This window comes from Gopherus flavomarginatus, chromosome 3, assembly GCF_025201925.1.
Source record: "Gopherus flavomarginatus isolate rGopFla2 chromosome 3, rGopFla2.mat.asm, whole genome shotgun sequence".
Classification (NCBI taxonomy): Eukaryota; Metazoa; Chordata; order Testudines; family Testudinidae; genus Gopherus; species Gopherus flavomarginatus.
The window spans coordinates 77,788,997-77,813,883 of NC_066619.1; the positions used below are offsets into that span (position 1 = coordinate 77,788,997).

General features: G+C 41.7%; 1 protein-coding gene across 3 annotated transcripts in view; it reads left to right on the top strand.

Moving 5' to 3' along the window:
• The first annotated feature begins 235 nt into the window (after nt 1-235).
• Nucleotides 236-24,887, top strand: part of SRFBP1 (serum response factor binding protein 1) — a 126,801-nt gene continuing 102,149 nt past the window's right edge. For 2 of the 3 annotated variants that reach the window (XM_050945893.1, XM_050945895.1), the window contains exon 1: nt 236-377. In XM_050945893.1, coding sequence (XP_050801850.1) covers nt 348-377 — 30 coding nt within the window. In that variant the 5' untranslated portion in view covers nt 236-347. The remainder of the gene's footprint in view (nt 378-24,887) is intronic. The other variant, XM_050945894.1, reaches the window with a different exon arrangement.

Sequence of the window (24,887 nt, forward strand, 5' to 3'; positions counted from 1 at the left end):
GACGGAGCCATAAGCTAAAATCACTGAAAAACAAAGGAAAAGTCTCTTCCCCGCCTCGCCGGGCACCCAGCAACTTTCTGCACCTCTGCCCCAGCGTGTGCGTGGTTCACTCAAGTCCGCTCGGGCCAGCGAGACGCCGCCGGTGCCTAGACTGGCCCTCACCATCGAGACGCCATCTAGAGCGTCTCCGCAACGCCGAGAGCAGTGCGCATGCGCGCGATTTCGTTTCGTGCTTGTCTTTGCAAAGAGTGTGAGCCGAGGGGGCCGCGCTTCCCCACGCCCCGGGGCTGCTGGCTCGCGTGGGCTGTCGCGGTGTCTTGGGGTCCGGAGCGGCGGCCGTCGCCGCCATGGCGCAGGTGCTGAACCTCAACAATGAGGTGAGTCTGCACGTGCCCCCCCCCCGCACGTGGCCCGCGCCCCGCGCCGGCGGTTTCCCGGCTGCTCCCTCCTGGGGCTCAGAACCGGGGGCCTCTGGCAGGGGGGTGCGGCCCCCAGATGAGGGGCGTAGGGAGAGCGCTAGGGGGCGGGTCCCGGGCTGCGCGTGGATGGAGGGAGCGTGATGCGGGGTCCTAGCCGGGCGCGAATTGTTTCTTGGGCGTTTAGCTAGTCTCCCATTTCAGAGGGACACTGGGATCAGGCATGTTGTGACCCCTCAAAGCCTGGCCAGTAACAGTCAGAGGAGGCCCCAGTAGCTTTACAGTGTGGCCCATGATGCCCAGGGTGTTCATAAGTAGTGGCCTGATCAAATTCGTGGTCCATTTTGGTCAATTTCAAGATCATAGGCTTTTAAACATAGTCAATTTCAGCGTTTTAGATATTTACACCTGAAATTTCACAGTATTGTAACCATGGAGGTCCAGACCCAAAAGAGGGTGGGGGAGGAGTTGGTATTTTCACCCTTATTTCTGTGCTGTTGGTGACAGGTGCTGCCTTCAGAACGGGGCAGCTAGAGAGCAATGGGCTGTGCAGACATGAGGGCTGCATTGTATGGGGGACATCAACTCTTTTGGGGGTTAGAGCTGGCCTTATGGCAGCCTCCACTAGCAGCTGGACCCTGGTGTGTGGTAGGGGACCCTGGTGGGACACCCCCAACCCTGCCTTTCCCTGGCAGATTTCACGGGGGGAGACCAGATTTCACAATCTGTGATACATTTTTCATGGCTGTGAATTTGGTAGTGTCCAATTTATAAGCCTCTAGAAATGTTTGGTCCATATTCTACCTATCTCACCTGGATTGGGTGGGCACAGGATGCTGTAAACTTCATGTTACACCTTCATGTTGACACTGCTGGGATTGAGATATGGCAGGTGGAGCTGTGCAGTTGCCTGGCTCCATGGGTCCAGTGGGCTGTGTCCCATCCCGATCCAAGTAACTGTAACCAACAGCAATGAGTACTAGCCCTTCTGTGCAGCTCAGAGTGGTGTTTAACCTGATGGACTCTGTAATTTTGTTGGCTGTTCCTATTGCCTTAAAAATAAGAGCAGGTTCAACAGTTTCTTCCAGTTTTTAAAAACTATATGCCTCCCTTTGGCTTCTGGCAGATTGAAATGCTGCCCTTAGATGGAGCTAGCCTGATTAAGATTAACAAAAGATTAGGGTGCCATCACCCATGTTCTGGGTAATGTCCTAATGGAAAGCACGGACTTTCTCCCTTGAGGCTGCTGAGAAGAGAAAGGGTGCTGTTATTGAGTGACCCTAAGATCCTCTCAGTGCCAACTGGCAAAGGGTTCACTGTCATGTAACAGTAACTCCTATCAGGTCTGACAAACACACTACATCTAACACATTGCTATCCTCATATTTATATAAAAATGTCTTGTAAGGTATTGAATGAAAGCCAGTAGCCCACTGGTCATTAATATAATTGTGATATGTATGTATCTATATGGATAATTATGATACTTGCTGATGATATACTTTAAAGTCTATAGTCAAACAAAGGGAGAAGCAGGCTTTCTTCCACACAAGAGGGAAGGTATTTATCTCCTTGTCTCTAAAGTAAATTAAGCATTGTGGAACCAACACAAAGAAAGCCCTATTTGCATGTATCTCATCAGGAAAAGCTAGATTGACTGGGGGGATGTAAAATCAGCATAGAAGGACACTGGAGTCTGAACCCCAAGCGTTCATCTGGAAACAAATACAGTAAATTCTGGGGAAATAAAAAGTGAAGCAAAAAGACACTTCGGTGATCCATCACTGAGAGCAGGTCTACACTGAAAACACTGTGACAGAACAGTTGCACTTCAGTTAGGACACTACCACACCCATGGGAGAGCTTCTGTCAGCATAGTTCATCCACCTCCACAAGAGGTGGTAGTTAGGTCAACAGGAGAAGCCCTCCTGTCGACATAGCGCTGGATGCACTGGGGGTTAGATAGGAATTACTGTCTCTCAGGAGTGTGGATTTTTCACTCCCCTGAGCCACGTAGTTATATTGATGTAAGTTTATAGAGTAGACCTGGCCCGAGAGAGCAAAGACGGTTGTGTCTTTGGATCCATGTTTTGGACCCGGGACTGGTAACTGAGAAGTTGCTATAGGTGAGAAACTTAACGTAGACGTAGATTTTAGCCTGTTAGAGTTGTGTTTAGTCTCTCAGAAGCATGCTATACTTTTGTTTCATTTGTAACAGTATCTCTTTCCACAATCTTTACTCAGTATCATTCAAATCTCGATTTTATTAATAAACTTCTTTGTTTTACCCCGAGTAGATCTCAGTACTTTAATATTAAGCAAAGTGTGAATTCTTTGTTAACTCAACTAAGCTGGTGTGCATGCTCTCTCTTTGATGGCAGTGGACTTGGTAATTACTGAGTGTCCAGTGATGGACTGGATACCACAGCAGAATGCTCTTCTTGGGGCTCAGGACCTGGGATACTAGTGTTACCTGCAAAGCAAAGTGGCAGAGTCTTGAGAAGCTTGAGTAGTGTCTAACAGACTAGCTCAGTGGTTTGAGCATTGGCCTGCTAAACCCAGGGTTGTGAGTTAAATCCTTGCAGGGGGACATTTGAGGATTTAGTTGGGGATTAGTCCTGCTTTGAGCAGGGGGTTGGACTACATGACTTCCTGAGGTCCCTTGCAAACCTGTGATTCTGTGATGCTATCACCCAGTTTAGCTCCAGCAATTTTCTGTTGCTAAGGCAGAGGGGTCGCAAGGTCACCCATACTGTGTGCCCTGAAAGGGTCACAGATTCCAACTCACATGTTATCACTAAAACCTTTTAGGGGCTACATCTTTCATAGTAGCTTCTGTCAAGTAAGTATTTGATAATATGAAGCCATACTCACTCCCTAATGGAAATAGGAAGCCCAGTCTTTCTTGCCTCCCTCTGAGTCTCCATACAGGAGGGCTGAGGACAAAAGGAAGAAGTAGATTTTTCAAGCTCGCAATCAATACCCAGGTATATTGCAGTAGACCATTAATGAAGGTTTAGAGCTAATGAAGTGTTAATGTTTTACTCTCTCTTCTCTCAGTATGCATAGTATCTTAAAACAATTCTTAAGGCTTGTTTATATGTGCAAGGAAATAAGGATATTCTTGACTAAAGTTCAGTTGTTACTATAATTCAGACAGGTAGCCAATAGATATTCACCTTTCCGGAGACATTCTTTTTGGATTAATTGTGGTAAAACTAAAAACTCTACTTCTTTGTTCTGTTACAAATTACCGAATCTTTTAAAACATTTCTTCCTAATTTAAACTGTCATACTTTGACAGCAGTTTTAAATGGTTCTGCATTATTGAGAGCTTTCAAATTAGGGAATAAAATACCTGCAATCTGATTTGGTCCATCTTGTGAATGAGCAGGACAGCCGGAGGAGCATGAGACATAGTATTTGGGCCTGTATTTTGCAACTGATAGTTGAAGTTAGGGCTGGTCTACAAAGGGGGAAATTTCCCATAACAAGTATTCTACGTATTCTTCAATAGGTATTCAGATATAATTTAGCTAATAGGTATAATTCCCCTTTGTTGTCACTAGTCTGCAGTAAAAGTGACTTTAGTCTGGAATAACTACTCTGCTTTGGACACAGAGTAATTATTCAGGAATAAAATTACTTATTTTGGAGTACAGTGTTAACATGGTAAATTATTCAGGAATAGATATCTGCTAATGTTATGCTGGTCAGATGTCTGTAGACAAGCCCTTAGAGGGAGTGACACAGATGCAAGGGATCATGCATTTGGTTGGGTACGGTTGCTGACTGAGATCCCTATTATACACTAAGGTTATAGAAGCCTTAGAGCTTAAGCTTACTCTGCCTCTGACTTTAATCAGGCAATTAAATACAATTGTTTTGCATTCTTTTAACTTCTTGTAAATTGGGTAGGTTCTGGGCTAAGTCTGTCTAGATCCAGACCTATCCTTTTAACTTCCAAATATTCAGCATGATAGAAACCAGACAGAACAGGCAGTCTGTTTATATAAAATTGAAAAATAAACATTAGTATCTGTTCAGTGACTTTGCTCTTTGTGTGCTACCCCACTTGAGACTTGGGATTCTAAAATATTAATTTGTACATGAAAACAAAATTGCAGTTCTACTCTCTAAAGTGTTTTAAAGCAATTCACTGTGGGGCTCCACATTTTCCAAAGGACTACGGTAAATATACTGTTTTTCTAAGTGCTAATCATGTAAACTCTTAACTTGGATTTGAAAGTCATGTGTACTTTCCTCCTTGTAGATTGATTCTGGTAATAAAGATTCAACTAAAAGGCTTAACCATGTATAACTGAGGTTGTTTGGAACAGAATTAACTATTCTCGATGAGTTTATGGATCAGCCAGAATTGAATCCAGCTTGCTTGTGCAGCTGTGTTGACTTTCAAGTGCTAACAAGAATAAAAAGGACTACAAATAGGCTTGGCAGAATTCAATTTTTATTTTTTATAATTTTAACAGATATTGGTTTATTTTAAAACATTTTAAGACTTTTTATTTATTTAAATTTTCATATTTGCACATAATTAGAGGGTCTAAGCATTTTTAATTTTTTTTATCAGTTTAGATTTTCACAGTTGTGGGAACTTAGGAGAGTAGGGGTCAGACAATGGGAATCTCACCATAATTTAATATCAGTAAACATTAACAAATAGTTTAAAAGCTTTCTAAAGTTATACTATGACAGTAGACATTAAGATTCAAAAACTTAAAAGCTTTGTAACTGTTAAAACACAAGTTGTCAACCGTGTGTGTCAACATTTACAAAGCAAATATCGATAAATCAAACACTAATAACTAAGTTCTCAAGCAACATTTTTCTTACATTGCCTACCTGTAAATTTTGATTACCATCAATAGAAATACATTTTCATTGGTTTGTATGAATGGTGAACTGGACACTTGCTGATAATCTAATCTTCCCAAACCTAAATATAAACTTATTTTTGGCCCTGAAGTAAGTAGGCATGATTTTAAATACACAGAGGGAACATATTTTTGATTGAATGTGATTTATACAGATACTTTTCAAAGTAGAACCACACTAGTAAACATAACTAATGAATGTGGGAAACATGAGTGGTGAAGGCAAGTGTGTTACACACCAGTTTTGGCAATTGTTTCATTTAGTGTTATCACAAATTGCATTATTTTGTCTTTAAGATAATAGAAGAGTTTGTGAAGTCCTGGAATTGATACTAGTAATCATAAAAAAAAAAATACAACTTAAAATGAGTTGGCAAAAATCAAACAAACCCAAGCCACACAGATTTTGTGAAAAGTCCTGATCTCATTTAACATAATGCATTATTATACACTAGGGAACTAAGCAAAAGACTGACCACAGAATACATGCATGTTGCACTAGTACATGCTAAATTAGAAATATCTTTTGAGTTTGTGAAAAAAATCCACATTGGAGTTACTCAGGGATGATAATATAGCTAGAAAATGAAGAGAAGAGATGGTAGAGCTGAACAATAGTAGTTAAAGAAAAAAGCACTTTCAAACAAAGTATACAGGTAGGATGGGAGACTACTGGAGGTACTAAGTGATACGGGGGAAATGTGTGGTTTATTTGAGAGGGTATTATGAAGATTCTTGATCTTGTTAGCAGCTAAAAAGGAGGAACAAAGTCTAGGCTCTGAAATCTTGTGGCAGTATTATGAGATATTGATGAATGACCATGGTTTTTCAGGAAACTATAAAGGGGAAATAGAAGGGATACTGAATTTCTTATAAAGAAGTTAGTGTTTGTATTTAAGATATTCATCTTTCAGGCAAAGAGAGGAGCTTTACCATTTTCCATCTTGAGCGTGTGCATTGTTTCAGTGAGGTCAGCAAAGGATCTCAGCTGAAAACCAGTCACGCAAGTATTCTTAAAAAGGACTGTTGATTCTCAGCAAATTTAAAATTAGTTATATAGAAAAAATATATTTTCTGGGAAACTAAACTGAAATAAGTTGCAAGGGCAATTGTAATAGACCAGGTGGAGCGCTCTGTCCTATGTTCAGGAGATAGTGGAAATTGACAGCGTTGGACTAGTTTGATTGCATTGCCTGAACATACAGTGTTTCTCTTCTCTTAAAATCCAAACCAAATACCGATTCACAAATTGAAATGCTTCAGATAAGCTGTTTAATTTTTTGTTTTAAAAATGTACACCTTTTTTATGGCTGCAAAGAGGAACATTAAATGTCACATGTATTTAAATAGTAATTTATAATTGCTGACATAGTTAAATTTATTTTGGGAACTTTAAGGGCAAATGTTTGATTATTTACTAAAGGCACCTCTGGGACTGCAGAAGGCTTTTAAAGCAAGGTCTACAGTCATTTAATGCTGTAGTCACCTGCTTGTTTTTTCCCCCCATGCTGTAGTGATACATCGTGGAGGTGATCTGAGCCTGCTAATTCCAGCAATGTTTTAAAGATGCTTTTTGGAAGCAGAGAAATTTTCCAACTGCTTTTCTCAAATGCCTTTTTATTTTGGGAACCCAGTTACCCATAATGTGGATATTCAGCCTGAACTAAGACCATGTTTATTTACAAGTCATATGCTTGTCTAGTTTATTTAAATAGGGACTGTAGCTTGTCCAAGATTCTTGAGTAAACGGCACTGTTTATGCTGTTTTGTGTTTTTCTGGAAGCATTTATCAAAACACACAATCTGAGATCTGATAATGTTCAAAAGTTTTCAGAGATACTTGTCATTAAGTGACGACTGACGGGTTGTTAAGTCGGCAGTGTTGATGTCCTGCTGGGAACTAGACTCAGGCAGAGGAAATTTATCTCCTCAGTGGAGTATATGTGAAATCAGATTTTCAAAATTGCTCTACGGTAAGGTCTGGTACTCTTAATTTTTTTAAAGCGTTTAACTTACTTTTTACAAAAATACAGAATTTTCAAAAATTGGTTTCATACATGGTCCAGTAATCTGATGCATTTTCTGTATCTAATCTGTGTTAGACATTGTTAATCTGCATTAAGATTGTTATGGATTTATTTTCTGTAATTAGATGTACTGTTTTGACTACCTTTTGATTTTACATTGCTATTTTCCTTTTAATTATTAGTATATCTGAACAGACAGAGTTTGAGAACAATGTTGTTAAAAAAAAATCTGTTGCTTTATGGTAGTAATAGATTAGAAGAGTCATATTAGTGTAAGGGAACCTGAACTCCAGTTGTTACATCTGAGCTTTTTCAGAGGCTGGGCAGAGTAAATAAAGAACTTCCTACATCATGGAGGGGTTAAAGAAAGGTTTTCAAAAGCTTTCTTAAACCTGTTTCCTAAACATTTCTCAAGGAGAACTTTTTCACTGTTAACATTCTCCTTCCTCCCTCTCTCTCTCCTCCCAAAGGATGGTCTGATTCCTAATCCCAGTCAGTCAACCTTCTTCTCGGAGCACACACCCCGTCTAAAGAGTGCTGAAGCAGTTACTTATTTTCTCTTTGCCAGCCCCTGAGTGTGAAGTACTTAATCATAGGGCTTGGCTACACTGGAGAGTTGCAGCACTGGTGGTGGGTTTACAGCGCTGCAACTTACTCACCGTCCACACTTGCAAGGCACATATAGTGCTGCATCTCCCTGGCTGCAGCGCTGGCTGTACTCCTGCTCTGCCTGGGGTATAACGATTGCAGTGCTGGTGATGCAGTGCTGCTCCGCCAGTGTGGCCACCAAAAGCGCTGTAATTGGCCTCCAGAGCTATTCGGAGGTATCCCAGAATGCCTGTTCAGCCACTCTGCTCATCAGTTCGCACTCTACTGCCCTGGCCTCAGGTGACCCGCCCTTTAAATGCCCCTGGAATTTAAAACCCCCCCTTCCTGTTTGCTCAGCCAGGTGTGGAGTGCAATCAGTGAATCTTTCCAGGTGACCATGCCTCCACGCGCCAAATGAGCCCCAGCATGGAGCAATGACGAGTTGCTGGACCTCATCAGTGTTTGGGGTGAGGAAGCTGTGCAGTCACAGCTGCGCTCCAGCCGTAGGAATTACGATACCTATGGGCAGATATCAAGGGCCATGCTGGAAAGGGGCCATGACCGGAACGCGATGTAGTGCAAGGTTAAAGTGAAGGAGCTGCAGAGTGCCTGTTGCAAAGCCCGCGAGGGAAACCGCCGCTCCGGCGCTTCCCCCACGACCTGCCGTTTTTACAAGGAGCTGGACGCGATACTTGGGGGTGACCCCACTGCCAATCTGACAACCACGATGGACACTTCAGGGCAAGGGGGGGGGAGAGGAAGCGGAGGGGAGGAAACAGAGACTGAGGGTACTGGCGTTGGGGGAGACACCCCGGAATCCCAGGAGGCATGCAGCCAGGAGCTCTTCTCAAGCCAGGAGGAAGGTAGCCAGTCGCAGCAGCCGGTACTTGGTGAAGGACAAGCGGAGGAGTGGGTTACTGGTAAGCGGCTTTTATTTTCAGGATGGAACTGTTTCGGGAGAGGAGAGGAGGTTAGGGCTGCATGCATGCATGCCTAGATGTGGAATAGCCCATTGATGTGGTCTATCACGTCACAGTAATCGGCCTCGGTAATCTCTTCAAAAGTTTCAGCTAGAGTGTGGGCAATGCGCTTGCGCAAGTTTATAGGGAGAGCCACTGTGGTCCTTGTCCCAGTCAGGCTAACGTGTCCGCGCCACTGTGCCGCGAAGAGTGGGAGGACCATTGCTGCACACAGGCAAGCTGCATAGGGGCCAAGGCAGAATCTGCATTGCTGTAGAAGACCCTCCCACTCTTCCCAGGTGACCCGCAGCAGCGAGATATCTTCTAGGATTAACTCCTGTGGAAAATGTTGGGAGACTGTTCAGTGTAGATGCCCCCTGCAGCAGTTTGCTTTCCCCAATGCACAGAAACCCCTGCACATCACTGAAGCAATCAGTCCCCCTTACTCACCATTTCGTGGCTCCTATGGGTTATGTGCACTCTGTTTGGTACGGGAAAAGTATGCTAAAATGAAGACTGTAAACTCCTTCACTGTGTGGGAATAACTGTCTGGGTGAGATTATAAACAATGCTGCCTCTGTTAACTGTTGCCATTTTTGCCTTTCAAAAAGTGTCCTTGACTACTCGACTGCCCGTATCATCGACTGCTCAGAGGCTACAAAACCTCAGGAAGAAGCCGCGAAAAAGCAAAGAAGACATGCTGAAAGCAATTATGGATCACTGTGCCAGAAAGAGTAAAAAACTGCAGGACTGGAGGGAAAGGGAAAGCAGGATCTGCCAGCGAAACGCAGCGGCTAAGAAGAAAAGCACAAGGCAGCTGATAAGCATCCTGGCGTGCCAAGCCGACTCTATCCAGTCACTCGTAGCCATGCAGGCAGAGCACAGCCGTGCCAAGCTCCCCTATCCCAAAGCTCTTTCCCTTGTGCCCCAATGTCAGCTCCAAACCCCTTTCCCCAGCATCCAGGTTCTTACCAGCACCAGCTGCCCCCAACAGCTGTACGTTCACCAATCAGCCCTGAGAACTACGACCCTTACCCTCTGCACTCAACTCCCATCACCATGCAGTATTTTCATCCTGAAGTGCAGCAGTCATTGCACGGCACTCCAGACAGGACATATTCAAACTTGTGACTGTACAGTTCACCACCCCACCCCCCTGCCCTTCTAGGTTCCCAAAATGTTGTGTGTCTGTCAAGAAAGTTATTTTCTTTTCAATAAATGCATTATTGGCTTTGATAACAGTCTTTATTATTGCAGAAAGTGAAAGATACCGTAGCCCAGGAAAGAAACAGGCACTGCAAATCAGCTTAGGAAAAACAGATTCCTACTAACATTGTAACCACTGCATTTCACTCCCGTGCAAGGCACCAAACATTACTGTTGGTTTTCAACCTCAGATTCCTCCCTCAAGGCATCCCTAATCCTTGTAGCCCTGTGCTGGGCCTCTCTAGTAGCCCTGCTCTCTGGCTGTGCAAATTCAGCATCCAGGCATTGAACCTCGGAGGTCCATTCCTGACTGAATGTTTCACCCTTCCCTTCACAAATATTATGGAGGGTACAGCACGCGGATATAACCACAGGAATGCTGCTTTCCTGCAAGTCTAGCTTCCCATACAGAGATCGCCAGCGCCCTTTTAAACGGCCAAAAGCACACCCCACAGTCATTCGGCACCAGCTCAGCCTGTAGTTGAACCGGTCCTTGCTCCTGTCAAGCTTCCCTGTATGTGGTTTCATGAGCCAAGGCATTAACGGGTAAGCGGGGTCTCCAAAGATCACAATGGGCATTTCGACATCCCCTACTGTGATCTTCCGGTCTCGGGAAAAAAAATGTCCCGGCCTGCATCTTCCGGAACAGGCCAGTGTTCCGAAAGATGCGTGCATCATGCACCTTTCCAGGCCAGCCTGTGTTAATGTCAATGAAACGCCCGCGGTGATCCACAAGCGCCTGGAGAACCATAGAGAAATACCCCTTCCGATTAATGTACTCAGATGTTAGGTGGGGTGGTGCTAGAATAGGAATATGCGTCCCATCTATCGCCCCTCCGCAGTTAGGGAAATCCATTTGTGCAAAGCCATCCACAATGTCCTACATGTTCCCCAGAGTCATGGTTCTTCTTAGCAGGATGCGGTTAATGGCCCTGCAAACTTGCATCAACACGATTCCAACGGTTGACTTTCCCACTCCAAACTGGTTCGCGACTGATCGGTAGCTGTCTGGAGTTGCCAGCTTCCAGATTGCAATAGCCATCCGCTTCTCCACTGGCAGGGCAGCTCTCAATCTCGTGTCCTTGTGCCGCAGGGTGGGGGTGAACTCAGCACACTGTCCCATGAAAGTGGCTATTCTCATCCGAAAGTTCTGCAGCCACTGCTCATCATCCCAGACTTCCATGACGATGTGATCCCACCACTCAGTACTTGTTTCCTGAGCCCAAAAGCGGCGTTCCACGGTGCTGAGCATTTCCGTGAATGCCACAAGCAATGTAGTGTCATACACGTCAGGCGACTCGATATCATCGTTGGACTCCTCACTGTCACTTTGCAGCTGAAGGAATAGCTCAACTGCCAAACGTGATGTGCTGACGAGACTCATCCGCATACTCCTCAGCAGCTCGAGCTCCATTTCCCACAGAAATCGCGCTGCACAGAAACCGTTGGGAGAGTCACAATGGCACCAAACGTGGACGGAAAAACAGTGACTGCTGGGATGTGAAGCGATGCATCACGGGGCGTTGGGACAGGAAGTGGAATGACCCGCACCCTTCCGTCCCTTTCCCACAACCCGCGGCACCAAAATTGGACGAAGTGCTCTGTGGAATAGCTGCCCATAATGCATCACTCCCAACAGCGCTGCAAATGTGACCACACTGCAGCGCTTTCCCTACATAGCTATACGAAGACAGCTGTGACTCCCAGCGCTGTACAGCTGCAAGTGTAGCCATACTCCAAAGTGATTGAGGTGGTCTGGGAGGCCCTGCAGCTGATCTCTAGGCTGAGGGGTGCCACCAGCCTGGGCTCTGAGGGGTAGGGGATGTGGGTGTCTGGGCTGTAGTTCATCTGGGGAGGATAGGGGGTGTAGGTGTCTCATCTGGGGTGTGCCCCGCAGCTGGACTCTGGATGGAGGTCATGTGGGTGTCGGGGCACCCTGCTGGGGCTCTGTTGGGGAAGTGGCAGAGAAATAGGAACTTGGTTGTCATGGGGGTTCTCTACTCTCGGGGGAACTCTTTTTGTTTCTGTATTGTTGCAGCCATACTTACTGACAGGTATTTTGAAATAAATTACCAAGATAATTGAAACTGGAGTGATATATTAGTGTTATTTCAACAAATAAAATATCAGAATCTTAAAATATAGTGTGCTGAATTTCCCAGGAGCAAAGTGTAGAATTTCCCCCCACATAACTGCACTCAAAACCAAAACAAAATGTTTTTGAGTGCAGTCCTATTTCTTGTTCAGCCAGTTGCTAAGACAAACAAGTTTGTTTATATTTACAGGAAAAAATGCTGCCCGCTTCTTATTTACAATGTCACCTGAAAGAGAGAACAGGTGTTCTCATGGCACTGTTGTAGCTGGCGTTGCAAGATATTTACGTGCCAGACGTGCTAAACATTCTACAAGTAGAAGCATAATCTTTTATCTTTTTAAAGTGTAAATATTTGTAATAAAAATAATATAAGGTGAGCACTGTACACTTTATATTCTGTGTTGTAGTTACAATAAATATATTTAACTATGGAGAGAGAATATTTATAATTTAAATTAGTAGTCTGTTTAACAGTGCGATTAAAACCGCAATTAATCACAGCTATTTTTGTCTCATGATTGAGATTATTTTTAATCACTTGGCATAACTAATTTTTAGTTATGTTTTAACTTGTTACTTAGCATGTTTCTAAAATTTAGTGTAGACAGAACACAAACATATGTTGCCAACTCTAGCTACAGTCTTCATTACAGTGTTAGCTCAGGTTATCTACACTTGGATTAATAATTTAAGTTAGCCTAGCTAAAGTAAGAGCGGTCACACTGCACAACACTTGAACAGTCAGAGTGTTTGTATTTGCAGCACAAAGTAGTTGAGTCCTCTCTGCATTACTAGCTGGAGTATCAGCAGCACTTGAGCTACAGCCCCCCCCCCACCCCCCCCACACACACACACACACCCTGATGGACCAGCTAGCTAAAGTTTAAAGGTTCACTTAATTTGAGCTAGCGATTTTTGTGTGTGCATGGGAATCAGGTTAGGAGTAACACTCGGATTACACCTCAAGTTAACACTGCAGTGAAAACATGCCCTAGGTTTAAACATGATTAGCAGCAAGCATTCGTTCTGTCTACACTAGAATATTTAGCCATATTAGTTAAAACATGACTAAAACCTCAAGTGTAGGTATACTGTAATGTTTCCAGAGGATAACTCATTTTCTTCTCTTGATATGGCAGTGTTACCTGGAATGTTCTATCTTCAGTATGGTCATTTAATTCTGTGTTTGTATCAATATTTTATGGGGTTTTAAGATATAATTCAACAAATATTTGACTTTTCTATTTTATACATATAGAAGGAAACCAAGCTTTGAGAGGAATTATCCTTCCACGTGGGCATGACTTGTTTAAAACACAGTGGCACACATTTTGTTTACTAATTTTTTAGTATTCCATGATGTGTGACTTCGAAGTATTAGAGTTTCAAAACTAGTTTTGAAACTAATTCATAATTAAAAACAGCTATCTCCTATATAACTGACACGGCTGTGTTCAAAAATTGAATGTTGATTTGCAGTCTGTCAGCAGAAAATTTTAACTAAGGCCCTGAATCAAGAAAGCACTTAACCATATGTTTAATGTTAAGAACATGAATAAGCATCTGTCCTGAATAGGAGTGCTTAATGTGCAGAAATAGCAGCAAGACCAGGTCCTAACTCATCAATGTGCTTAGTTCTCCTACAAATGTGCTGCTTTCTTTTTGAAATCCCATTTTTACATTCTGATGATGGCCACATTAGATTGCTTTAACCCCATTGGTGTCTGTGCATGCTATAATATACAATGTGCATCTGCATAGGTTTGATAATTCCATTTTTATTTCCATGTAGCACAGTGGGGTGGATAGGCAGAAAAAGGAGAAGGAAGGTAGAAAGTTGGAGCAAAGCGGAAAGATGAGAGAAGGGACTTTTTAGAAAGAATGTGGAGAATAAGATGCTGCTTTCATCTATAGTGCAAGGAAATGCATATTACCCTCCCCAACTACTTTTCCCTAGGGGAGAGTGATAAGAATACAAACAAAAGTAATTTATTGGGGGGCGAGAGGAAAACCTTTCATCTTGTAAACTCTTACATCCATTGCATACAAGTATGCTTCCAGTGTTTACATTCATTAGGCCACAATTGTCTGTTCCCTCCTCCATCCTCTCCTTATGTCTGATTTTGTAGTGCTCTTATTTTGAAACAATATCTTGTCCATGAATTGGTGACTGTGAACTTACCTTCAAAAACAGATCTTGTTTTATGTATTTCTAGGAATAAAGAATGAGGGAAGAAAAGAATTAGAAAACATGTATAGTACACCACACATATTTCTATTTAAAAAACCTTCTAAAGTTTGGTCCTAGGTACAGTAGTCTGTCAGAAAGTATATGTGTGGATAAACTAAATTCTTCTGAAAAATTTTGCTAGATGGCAGCACATAATCAGCAACTACTCTTGTCAATGACAGCTTTAGAGAGATCTATGTCATATATATGTTTAATAGGGGAAAAAAAGGATTGTTTTTCATCTGCAACATAGAGGCGTACAAGAGTGAAACTGATTACTATTCACAAATAGTTATAAGATTTGAGTTTATTAATCATAACGAATGATTTTAGGCAATATTGGCCTATTTCTGTTCTGTGGGACAGCACAGATACAGAGACTGAAAGTACAGAATATGGCCTTATTTGACTTTTGTTTTGTTTTTTTAACCTTAGGTTTTGGAAACGTGTTGAACATGTGCTCAAAAAACTGAGATAGCAAAAACACAAAATATATATAAAAAATGCATTTCACATATGTACATGTTAAAGTTCAGTTGTAACAAGGTATCATATTTTGTAACACAAATTAAATCCCCACAGAACTGGCAGTGGTAATCCATCACTAAGGCATGCTGAAACAGGGTAAAACTGATATGACGGTTCAGAGGAAATAAATGAAAATCAACAATTTGTTTGTATGTGCAAGCATTCATCATAATACCCATTTAACTGATTTTTTGTGGTGTGTCCTTCCACCACGCGTGCCTGCTCCTGCCCCCAAATAATTTTGTGGACTACCTAGCAAATTCTCTCCAAACTGAGTTTTTAAAATGATGGGACCTGTTCCTGCAGAAGTCAAAGGCAATACTCCCATTCATTTTATCAGGAGCAGAACTGGACCATTAAAAGGACTGTATAAACCAAAACTATTCAGTTCCCAGGATGTGGAAGTTTAATAATCTTTGTGTTGTCCATGCTTACTTTGATTGCTCTATATTTATTATTTTAATTTTAAAAATATCCCTTTGATCTGGGAAAAAGGTTTTATAAACACTGTCATTTTATGAAACATGGTGTTTCATAATCTTTTCTTACCAGAATGGTAAATCCAGTTCTGTCCAACAGTGGGCACTGCATATCTCTCAGATTAATAAACTGTTGATCTCCAATCACCTCCCAGAAGGTGTAGGTTAAGTTTTATTTGCACTTTGGCTTGTAGTTCTTGCTCAGTCTTGACCAAGCTGAAATAGAAAACTCCATTAATGGATTGGACCAGAGATGTTTAAATTATTAAGCATTTTAAATAAGGGATGTGCTCTGGAGAAAGGCCCCTTCTCCCTCCCCCGCAACTTGAACAATGAGGAAATGTATGACTATTTGTGCCTGGAAGAGATTTGGGCCCTAGAGATGATAGGAGTTGTAATCTGCACTATGCAGCCAGAGGAGTCCTGCCATTGAGACAGTGAGGATAGTTGCTCTGCTCTTCTCTCATGTCCTCTTGTTGAGAAAGAGAGGAGATAATGGGTTAGTGCTCCAGGCCAGAAGCTGCTTTCTCGTGGATGGATTTTTCCCCCTTCACTTTCCATGGTTCCTTGCTGTTCTATTATAATGTATTTGCAGTAGCAGAGGGCAGGGTGGGGGGGAAGCTAACATCCTATATTTCTGAAATGTTCTATGGGGTGCTTCCAACAGTGAGATGTTTAGAAAGGAAAGCTGAACTTGTAGTTAAAGCACTAAACTGGGAATGGGGACACTTGAATTTAGTTTGTAATTGTCACATAATCTTACTAAGCTTATGAACAGTACCTGCCTAGCACAACAGGGCTCAGATCTCCAGGGCCGCCCAGAGGATACAGGGGGTCAGGGGTCTTTGGCGGCGGGAGACCCCCGCTTCAGCGGTAATTTGGCGGCGGGGGGTCCTTCCACTCCGGGACCCACCGCCGAAGTGCCCTGAAGACCCGCGGTGGGGACCGCTCGCCGCCAAATTACCACCGAAGACCTGGCACTTCGGCAGTGGGTCCTGCTTCAGCGGTAATTCGCCGGCGGGGGTCCTTCCACCCCAGAGTGGAAGGACCTCCTGCCACCGAAGACCCATAGCGAAAGAAAAACTCCTGCGGGGCCTGGGGCAAATTCCCCCACTTGCCCCCTCCCCCACTGGGCGGCCCTGCAGATCTCAGTTGAGGCCTCAACAGTATACTGTAATATCCATTTTCACTCTCTTGTTGTCACTGTTAACAAGACCAGTAGGAAAACGTGGAATGGGGGAGCAGTTGGGAAATAGTAGGGTGTCCTTAATGGCAGTGAAAATCATCTTTATTTTGACCGCAGATTTTTTAGTCGATTTTTTAATAGACCACAACTTACCAGAAAGTGTTCTTGTATTGCTTTGTGTGTGTTTCTGTAGAGTGTGCAGGCTGGAGCTCTTAATTTCTAAATTTATATTTGTTATACAATTGAACTATAACATTCCTTGTATAAGAAGAAAAAATATGAATATAAAACACGAGTGAAAATAGCCATAACTTATGAAAAAAGACCAAATATATTAACTTTTAGAGCCCTCAGACTACACACCAGAATATATTCTCTCTGTGCCCAAGTTGTCAGTCAAATTTAAGAATTCAATCAGAGTGAAGCCAGAGGGAAGTTTTGATTTGGGGATCTGTGTATCTCACAGGGGACTGTGCATTCCCTTATTTGTGGGGAGGCTAGTTTGTATGTTGTGCTGTGTAGCATTGATAAGTATTGTTCTCCAGGAGCTGGCCAGATAGTGGTTGTGAGGAAATTTCCACAGCTAAAATGAGTGAAGTAAATAGAAAATCAGTTGGTGGATTCTTATTCCTTGCCTGCCTTTTCTCCAGAAATGTTATTTCTCAACTTGTAAATTGAATGGCCAAACACATTCTTTCATGGTATGTTCCTTTGGAGATACTGGCTTCTGTATAATGAGAAAAACATGTATTCTCAGTCTCCTTGGGGTAGAGGGTGGAATTTGAAGGAAGGATGGGAAAATATGATAGGGCGATATGTTCCTACTGAAGCGGAGCTGTCTGACTTGCATAGTTCAAGGCTGTGTAGATTAGTGTCTAAAATGTTTAAACAATGTCTTTTATATTTAATAGTTTACTTATCCATGTTAGACTTTATATCTTGCAAGTTTTACGCAACTCTGCAATTAACACTATTAATGTCAATCTAATGGATCCCAGTACAAACTGAACAAATGAGAACCACTTTGCTGTCACTGAATGGCAATCACTCTGAGTATGAAGCACCTTAAATACTTAACAATTCAGAGCTAATCCTCCATGATGTATATCTTCCGTCACTCAAAGTTGGTTCTTGACGGATTTCTCATTCTTGTTTTCACTATAGCGCTCCACACTGGGACCCATTTCCAGTTTGTGTGGCACTTATCCAGGTTTGCACTACCATATTGAGTTGTCATCATAAAATGAAAACTTGAAGTTGTGTTAAAAGTAACGAACTCTTTTTGCTTTCATAGTTAAGGCTAGAGAAACAGGAACTACTTTTAATATGTGAGGCATCCTCTCACAAGACTCCCTCTTTGTCAAGAGAGTTGTTGAAACATTAAAATCAATTTGGATACCTTGTTTGGATCTTTGGTGCATGCTCCAAAAGAACAGACTAGGCCAGAGTGTCTTAAACTATGGTCTGTGTAGTTATCTGTTGGTCTTCATAGTGATGAAGTGTTAGTCTTCAAGCAGTGACACTTATGTGAATTAAAAATAACAGGAATACTTGTGACACCTTAGAGACTAACAAATTTATTTGAATGCATAGAATATAACACGCAGACAGAAGATATTTATACATACAGAGAACATGAAAAGGTGGAAGTACACATACCAACTGTAAGAGTCCAATCAATTGAGATGAGCTATCATCAGCAGGACAAAAAAAACCCTTTGAAGTGATAATTAAGATGACCCATAGAAGGTGTGAGGAGAACTTAACATAGGGATAGATTCAATTAAACTTGTGCTGGAATAAATGTGTTAATCTCTAAGGTGCCACAAGTACTCCTGTTCTTTTTTGCGGATACAGACAAACACGGCTGCTACTCTGAAATTTATTTGAGCGTAAGCTTTTGTGGGCTACAGCCCACTTCATTGGACACATAGAATGGAACATATAGTGAGGAGATTATACACACACACACACATACACACACATGCACACACACTAAAAGGTAGGAGTTGCCCAACCAACTCTAAGAGGCTAATTAATTAAGATGAACTGTAGTCAGCAGGAGAAAAAAAACTTTTGTAGTGATAATTGATAGCCCATTTAAGACAGTTTGACAAGATTCTTAACATAGGGGAAATAGATTTCTATGTGTGTAATGGCTCAGCCATTCCCAGTCTCTATTTAAGCCTATATTGATAGTATCTAGTTTGCATATCAAGTTTGCATATAAATTTTAGGCATTCTATGCATCTGATGAAGTGGGCTGTAGCCCACAAAAGCTTATACTCAAATAAATTTGTTAGTCTCTAAGGTGCCACAAGTACTCCTGTTATTTTTGCAGATACAGACTAACAGGGCTACTACTCTGAAACCTGTCATGATGTGAATTAAGATTTTGATCTCCTCATTGCCTGCAAATTCCTGACCTGAAGTGGTTAGATTGGAATTTGCAGGCAATGAGGAGATCTGGTACTAATAAGTACTATTGTACTTAGTTCTTCATCCAGGGAAAGGAATAGATAATTGGGAGGAGATAACCAAACAGCTGCACTGCTGAATTAAAGACAGTTTATGTTTATTTTGTTTTCTCACCTAATACTACTTTTTCTGTGTAACCAAGGACTGTTGTTGCTGTGGGGAAGGTGTTGCATTTGTGCAGTAAACTTGAGGTAGGTTGAGGGGGAGAGGTTCTTCGACAGATGAAGTTCAAAATATGAACGTTTGAGAGCCACTAGATAAACCCATTGGGAAGAAGAACTTTTCAAACAAGCTATTGCCACTGAAGAACCTACTTCTTACCTTTTTTTTTTTTTCCTGGTCACGCTGGTGTGGGAAGAGTGTCGACCAGGACAGAAAGAGAACTTACTTTATCAGGTTGGGCTGACATTCCCCCATCTTCCTTGTCCAAAATAAAAATATAGTCAAAAGACAGATACCAGTTGGGACCTTTTTTAATATCCCTTTTTAAATAGTTTGGTCTTTTTGAGACCACAGCTTAGAAATGCTGCTCTACAGAATCTTATGCTTTTTATTTTAAAAAAACAAAACAAAAAGGTTAATAGTTGGCATCAAAGTTGATATTGCTGCTTAAGTAATTTTGTATACAACTTATATTTCTCTTTTTTTATTACATCTTTAATTACATTGCTGAGGAATCTTTATCGATTGGTGGAAAAACGTAATCCTAAATTATAATTTTCAAAGTATCTTTGTCTCTAGAGGACTGAGCAAGGCATGAGAAATCATTAAAGCAAATTTACTGGCAGTTTCAAATTCTACCCCTTTACCAAATGTGTATTTTCATGCTTTAGCCAACTTGGGCTGATAAAAAATTTTAGTTAGTTAGTGTGTGTATATATAATGTATGTATGTATATAGTATGCTTTGACAGCATGTGTTATAAACGTGTAGTGTGTTATGAAGAAAAAAGTATGTACTCTTTAACCTCTGAAATGCTTGGCAACAGTCATCTTTAGCTCTGTGGAAATACATGTAAAGCTTTTTGTTTTACTTTTGTTCCTTTTTAAATAATCCTCAATACAACAGTTTCTGGAGGAAAAACAATTTATAGCTTGGTCTTAAGTTCTGCCTAAAATGATTCATATGTTAAATTACTGACATTCTTTTACAGACCATCTAGATGTCCCAAGGAAAAGGTCTCTTTAAAGCTTATGAAATTTCCAAATTTATACCATGTGAGAGAGAATTCAGAAGAACAGTACTTTTTCTAGGAACTCTTCCAGCAGCTGTTTTTAAAGTTCCTAGAGATGCCACATCATCAGTTATACTCTATTAACGGCAAACTATGATCAGCAGATCACACAGATTTTCTTTCAGCAAATTGCAAAAGTAATTAAACATATAAAGCAGTCCAGTCTTTGCTGCCAACTATATTGTACACAAACAATATCAAACTACTGTACTTGAGAACAAGAACTGAAAGTTTTCCTTAGCTCTCAGTAGTTTATATAAAGTGTGTGTGGTAGGCCACGTAGACTAGTTAGGTGCTCTCATAAAATAAAACATCTGTGGTTGCTTGGTATGGCAGTGTATAATAATGAAAAAAACATGCACACACAGTCATGAAAAACTGCTGTAGATTTTATTTTATTTTTAGCATAGCTGCAGCACACAGATTATGCTATATAATATAGTTTACCAGTACTAGTTTATTGGTATATATGCATGTGTAAAGGACAAATGATTTAAAAAGGGGGAGGAAATGCAACATACTTCAGTATGGCTTGCTGCTATCTGCATAATGCAGAGTTCCCTCTCTGTTCAGCTTTTGAATTGTTAGTTTGCATTACAGGCTTGACATGTACAAATTCATGAAGAAAAATGCAGGATTGTTGTGAGAGGAAAGAGAGGTTATGCTACAGTTTTTTTCTTCCAAATTAGACTGGAGGCACTATTGAGGTCTTTTTTTGTAGAAAACTAAGAGCGAATAATAGTGAGTTATTATGACTGCTGCCTAATTGGGGCAGTCAGTGTTGATGAACTTCCCTTCAATTTGGCTCATGTTATGGAGTTCAATAGCTGTGACATTCTGATTTCTCATCTCTAATACAGAAGTTACCAGATCACCATTAAAAGTTCACTGAAGTCAGTGGAAGTCTTCCTGTTGACTTCAGGGGGCTTTGGATCTTGTCCTAGGCTAGGATGAAATAAGCATGGAGTAAACTGAATGTCCTCTTGCATCTGTTCGGCATAGTACTTAAGTCTTTTTAGACTTATTTTTAAAAATGACTTAACTGAGAGATCTGCTTTATTGGGAAAATGCTCCAATGTGTCTTCCAGTTTCTATAGTAACAGCACTATTCACTACACTACAGTGTGTATATTTGAACTCAACACTTGGACTAGATTGTAGATAAATTTTGCATAGTTTTTAAATGCAAGTATTTCACTCAAATTAATGTACTCTGTTCTGTGAATGTCTGGCTTCTTAAGGTGTCATGGCTTTCCATTGCATAGTTCGTATTTAATTAAAAGCTAATATCATATGTGGCATGAGATTTGAGTAATCATTCTTAGAGTATCTCCATTAAAATCATTGTGGAGTTGTAACGTGGAGATCTCTGGGTCTAACAATGTAAGCCACGGTTATCTAGGCACTCTGTTTCACAAACTTAATTTGTTGTCTGAGATCCAGGACTCTGTTCATTCACTCAGTTAGGTATTGGAAGCTGACATATGTGGTGCAGAGCTTGTTTAAAAAAACTTCCTCTGAGGTCAGGGCCGTCCTTACCCATACGCAAAGTACGCAGCTGCATAGGGCACTAGGAAATTTGGTGCCCTAAATTTCCTGGTGCCCTACGCAGCTGCGTGCTACTCCAGTCCTTGCTCCGCCTCTTCCCATCCCTGCTAATTAAACATAAATTAATGATAAAAATAGATGCATTGATACATGTACAGTGCAGATAAGTTGTAATAATGAGTAGGAACAGAAGCTCAGAGTAAGAAACAACATTTTAGCAAATGTCTGTAAAAACACTTCAAAGCTCTTTTTTGGAGGAGTTATGAGCAGGGTCCCTAAATAGTTTTTGTCTATTCTTGAAAATTATTTTGGGTTAAATTAAGTGTGAATTTTAAAGCACAGTAGCAATTCTGGAATAGTTTCCTTTGTGAATACTCTGATTCTAGAGTAAGAGTGCCTTGTTCCGGTTTAGCTTAATCCACTTCCAAACAATAACTTCATTATATCAAATTAATGTGAATAAACCACTTTCAAGCAAGGATTCTCTATACCGATTTTTAAAGTTGATTAAAATGTTATTTATCTGGGAATCATATCTGCACTCTTCTCTTTTGCATATTTCCCACATTGCCCTCATTTTTTAGGAACCCTCCATTCAATGGAAAATAAGGGCTAGCCCTGAGAATGAAATCAGCCAATGGAAAACTAAATTTGCCCAGCACAAGGGAATCATTCCTGAGGATTCACATCTCAACTCTGAAATACTAAGGCAGCATTTCTTCTTTGAATAAAAGAGTGCTGCTGCAGGAACTACTCCTTTCACTTGGAATTATTAGAAAGCCAATTGTGGAGCAGAGCAAGCAGGAAGAGATAATAGGAATTTTGACTAAAACTCTGCATCGGTGAAGTGTTTAATAGAGTCTTAGAGCTCCTGAAAACGACAGGCCTTGAATATCTGAATCTCTAAGATAAAATACAATTTTTCTCTTAAATTTGGAACTTCTGTGATGCATCAGTTTATAGGTATAGCCTATAGAGTTTCTCAGTATTTGGGAAAGTCATCTTCAGGCAGCATTCATGTCTCTTTTTTCAGCATCACTTTTATGCCTGTATCCAGCGTCCAATTTTGTGAGGGCTTAGGACAAAAGTTTTACCTCACCGCCTCCCCCTACCCCCACCCTCACCCCCAGCACAGGGCGGAGCTGTGTGGTGCTCCTTCGCTGTCCGCTGTGGGGGCTGACCTGAGCCCCAGCCAGGTCCCCGTGGAACATTCTCCATGCCCTCCTAGGGGATTTGTCCCACAGTTTGGGAACCTCTGGCTTAGGAGAAAATTGCTCAGAGATCTGACACACATGCTACTATGGGGAGATGAGTAATTAGAAATAGATTCATCGAGAGAGGTCAATGAGAGCAGTTTTGGTTGAATACCAGGTCAAGAGTAAAAGATCAAAGGAGACCCATCGTGTGTAGCATAAGTGTCAGAGAGTGTTGAAACAGAGGTTGAAGTTGCCAGTGGGAGAGTCTGGAAGGGAGCGTGTGAGGGGGATCCAGGATGGAAAACAGGACTGAAGTAGTCTGCTGAGAAGAGGTTAGCAGTGCTTTATGAGGAAGGAAGAAAGAGTAGCTGGAGTCTGGTGAAGTGAGAAAGTGGGATGCCAATGCTATTAGCAGAGTTTAAGGACAAGAGGTGTGAGAACGGTACTTTGCAATGGCAATGGAGACTGAGTCATAATGGGTATGGCTACATTTGGAATTTCAAAGCGCTGCCGCGGCAGCACTTTGAAGTGTGAGTGTAGTCAGAGTGGCAGCGCTGGGAGAGAGCTCTCCCAGCGCTGCATGTAAACCACATCCCTTACGGGTGTACCGTGCAGCGCTGGGAGACGCGCTCCCAGCGCTGCTGCCCTGATTACACTGACGCTTTACAGCGCTGTATCTTGCAGTGCTCAGGGGGGTGTTTTTTCACACCCCAGTTGCAGCGCTGTAAAGTGTGAGTGTAGCCAAGAGTGAAGGTTTTAGTGGAAATGAGGAGTGAGAGAACGTGTTTAGTTGTTTGAAGTAGGCATTCCAGAGGGTACAGAAGAAAAGGGCAGTTGATGAAGTGATGAATAGAAAGGATGTTGCCCCTTGTGGAACTGGTCTGGTTAGAGGAAGGAAGGTAGAGTCAGTATTTGTCCAAATATCTCTAGAGCCAAAAATGGAAGTGAGAGGTTGATGGGGTAAGAAGGTGTGTAGGAGCGGAGGAATTGGAATAAACTAAAAGAATAGATCATACAAATGAAAATGGGAGAGCAGCTGGCGGTAGTGGGGGGTGGGGCAAGATAGAAGGGAAGAGATTCCCCAACAGACTGGTTAGTAGATGTAGAAAAGGAGTCATCAGTACTGTGGCAAGGCAGTAAATTTTAGTAAATGGGATTAGCAATGTGAGAGCAGCTCTGTTCCTAACTTGCTGAAACCTTCCAGGGCAGTAATAAGTAGTACTTAAAAGATAGTGTCAGTAATATATGGCATCTCATATAGGTTGGGGCCTTATAAGCTGTCTGGGAGAGAATTAACTATGCAGGTAGGAGCTCTATACAAAAGTACACTGTCAGTCAAATCTCTAGCAGGGATATTTGAAGCTCTTTATTCCTTCTCTTTCTTATCCTCTCCCATGGGCGTCACTCCCACTATTTGCTTTTTCTTGCAGAAAACATTTGTGTGTAGATGGCAAATTACTGACCCATTTTAATTTCAAACAAAATTCAGTATCAAATGTTGTTAAACCTGTGCTCTGTCTGGCTTAATCGGTAAACGCCAGGTGGGGCACGGAGTTCCTACTGAAGGAGGCAAATACACAGAAATGATAGAAGTAGCCTCGAAGGAGGAGCTTTTTCTTGTGGGATGTAAACACTTGTTAAACTGATATTATCCATGCGGCTATGTTTCACAATCTGGCTGGCCAATAATACCAAAGCATACTTGTGGGCAGCAGAAAGCCCTCTTCATCTTCTGGCATCTATAGTAGTCCCAGGCAAATGCAGGGTATTCACTCTCTCCAAATTAAATATGAAAAGGACTGAAGGAAATCTGTGAAACTTG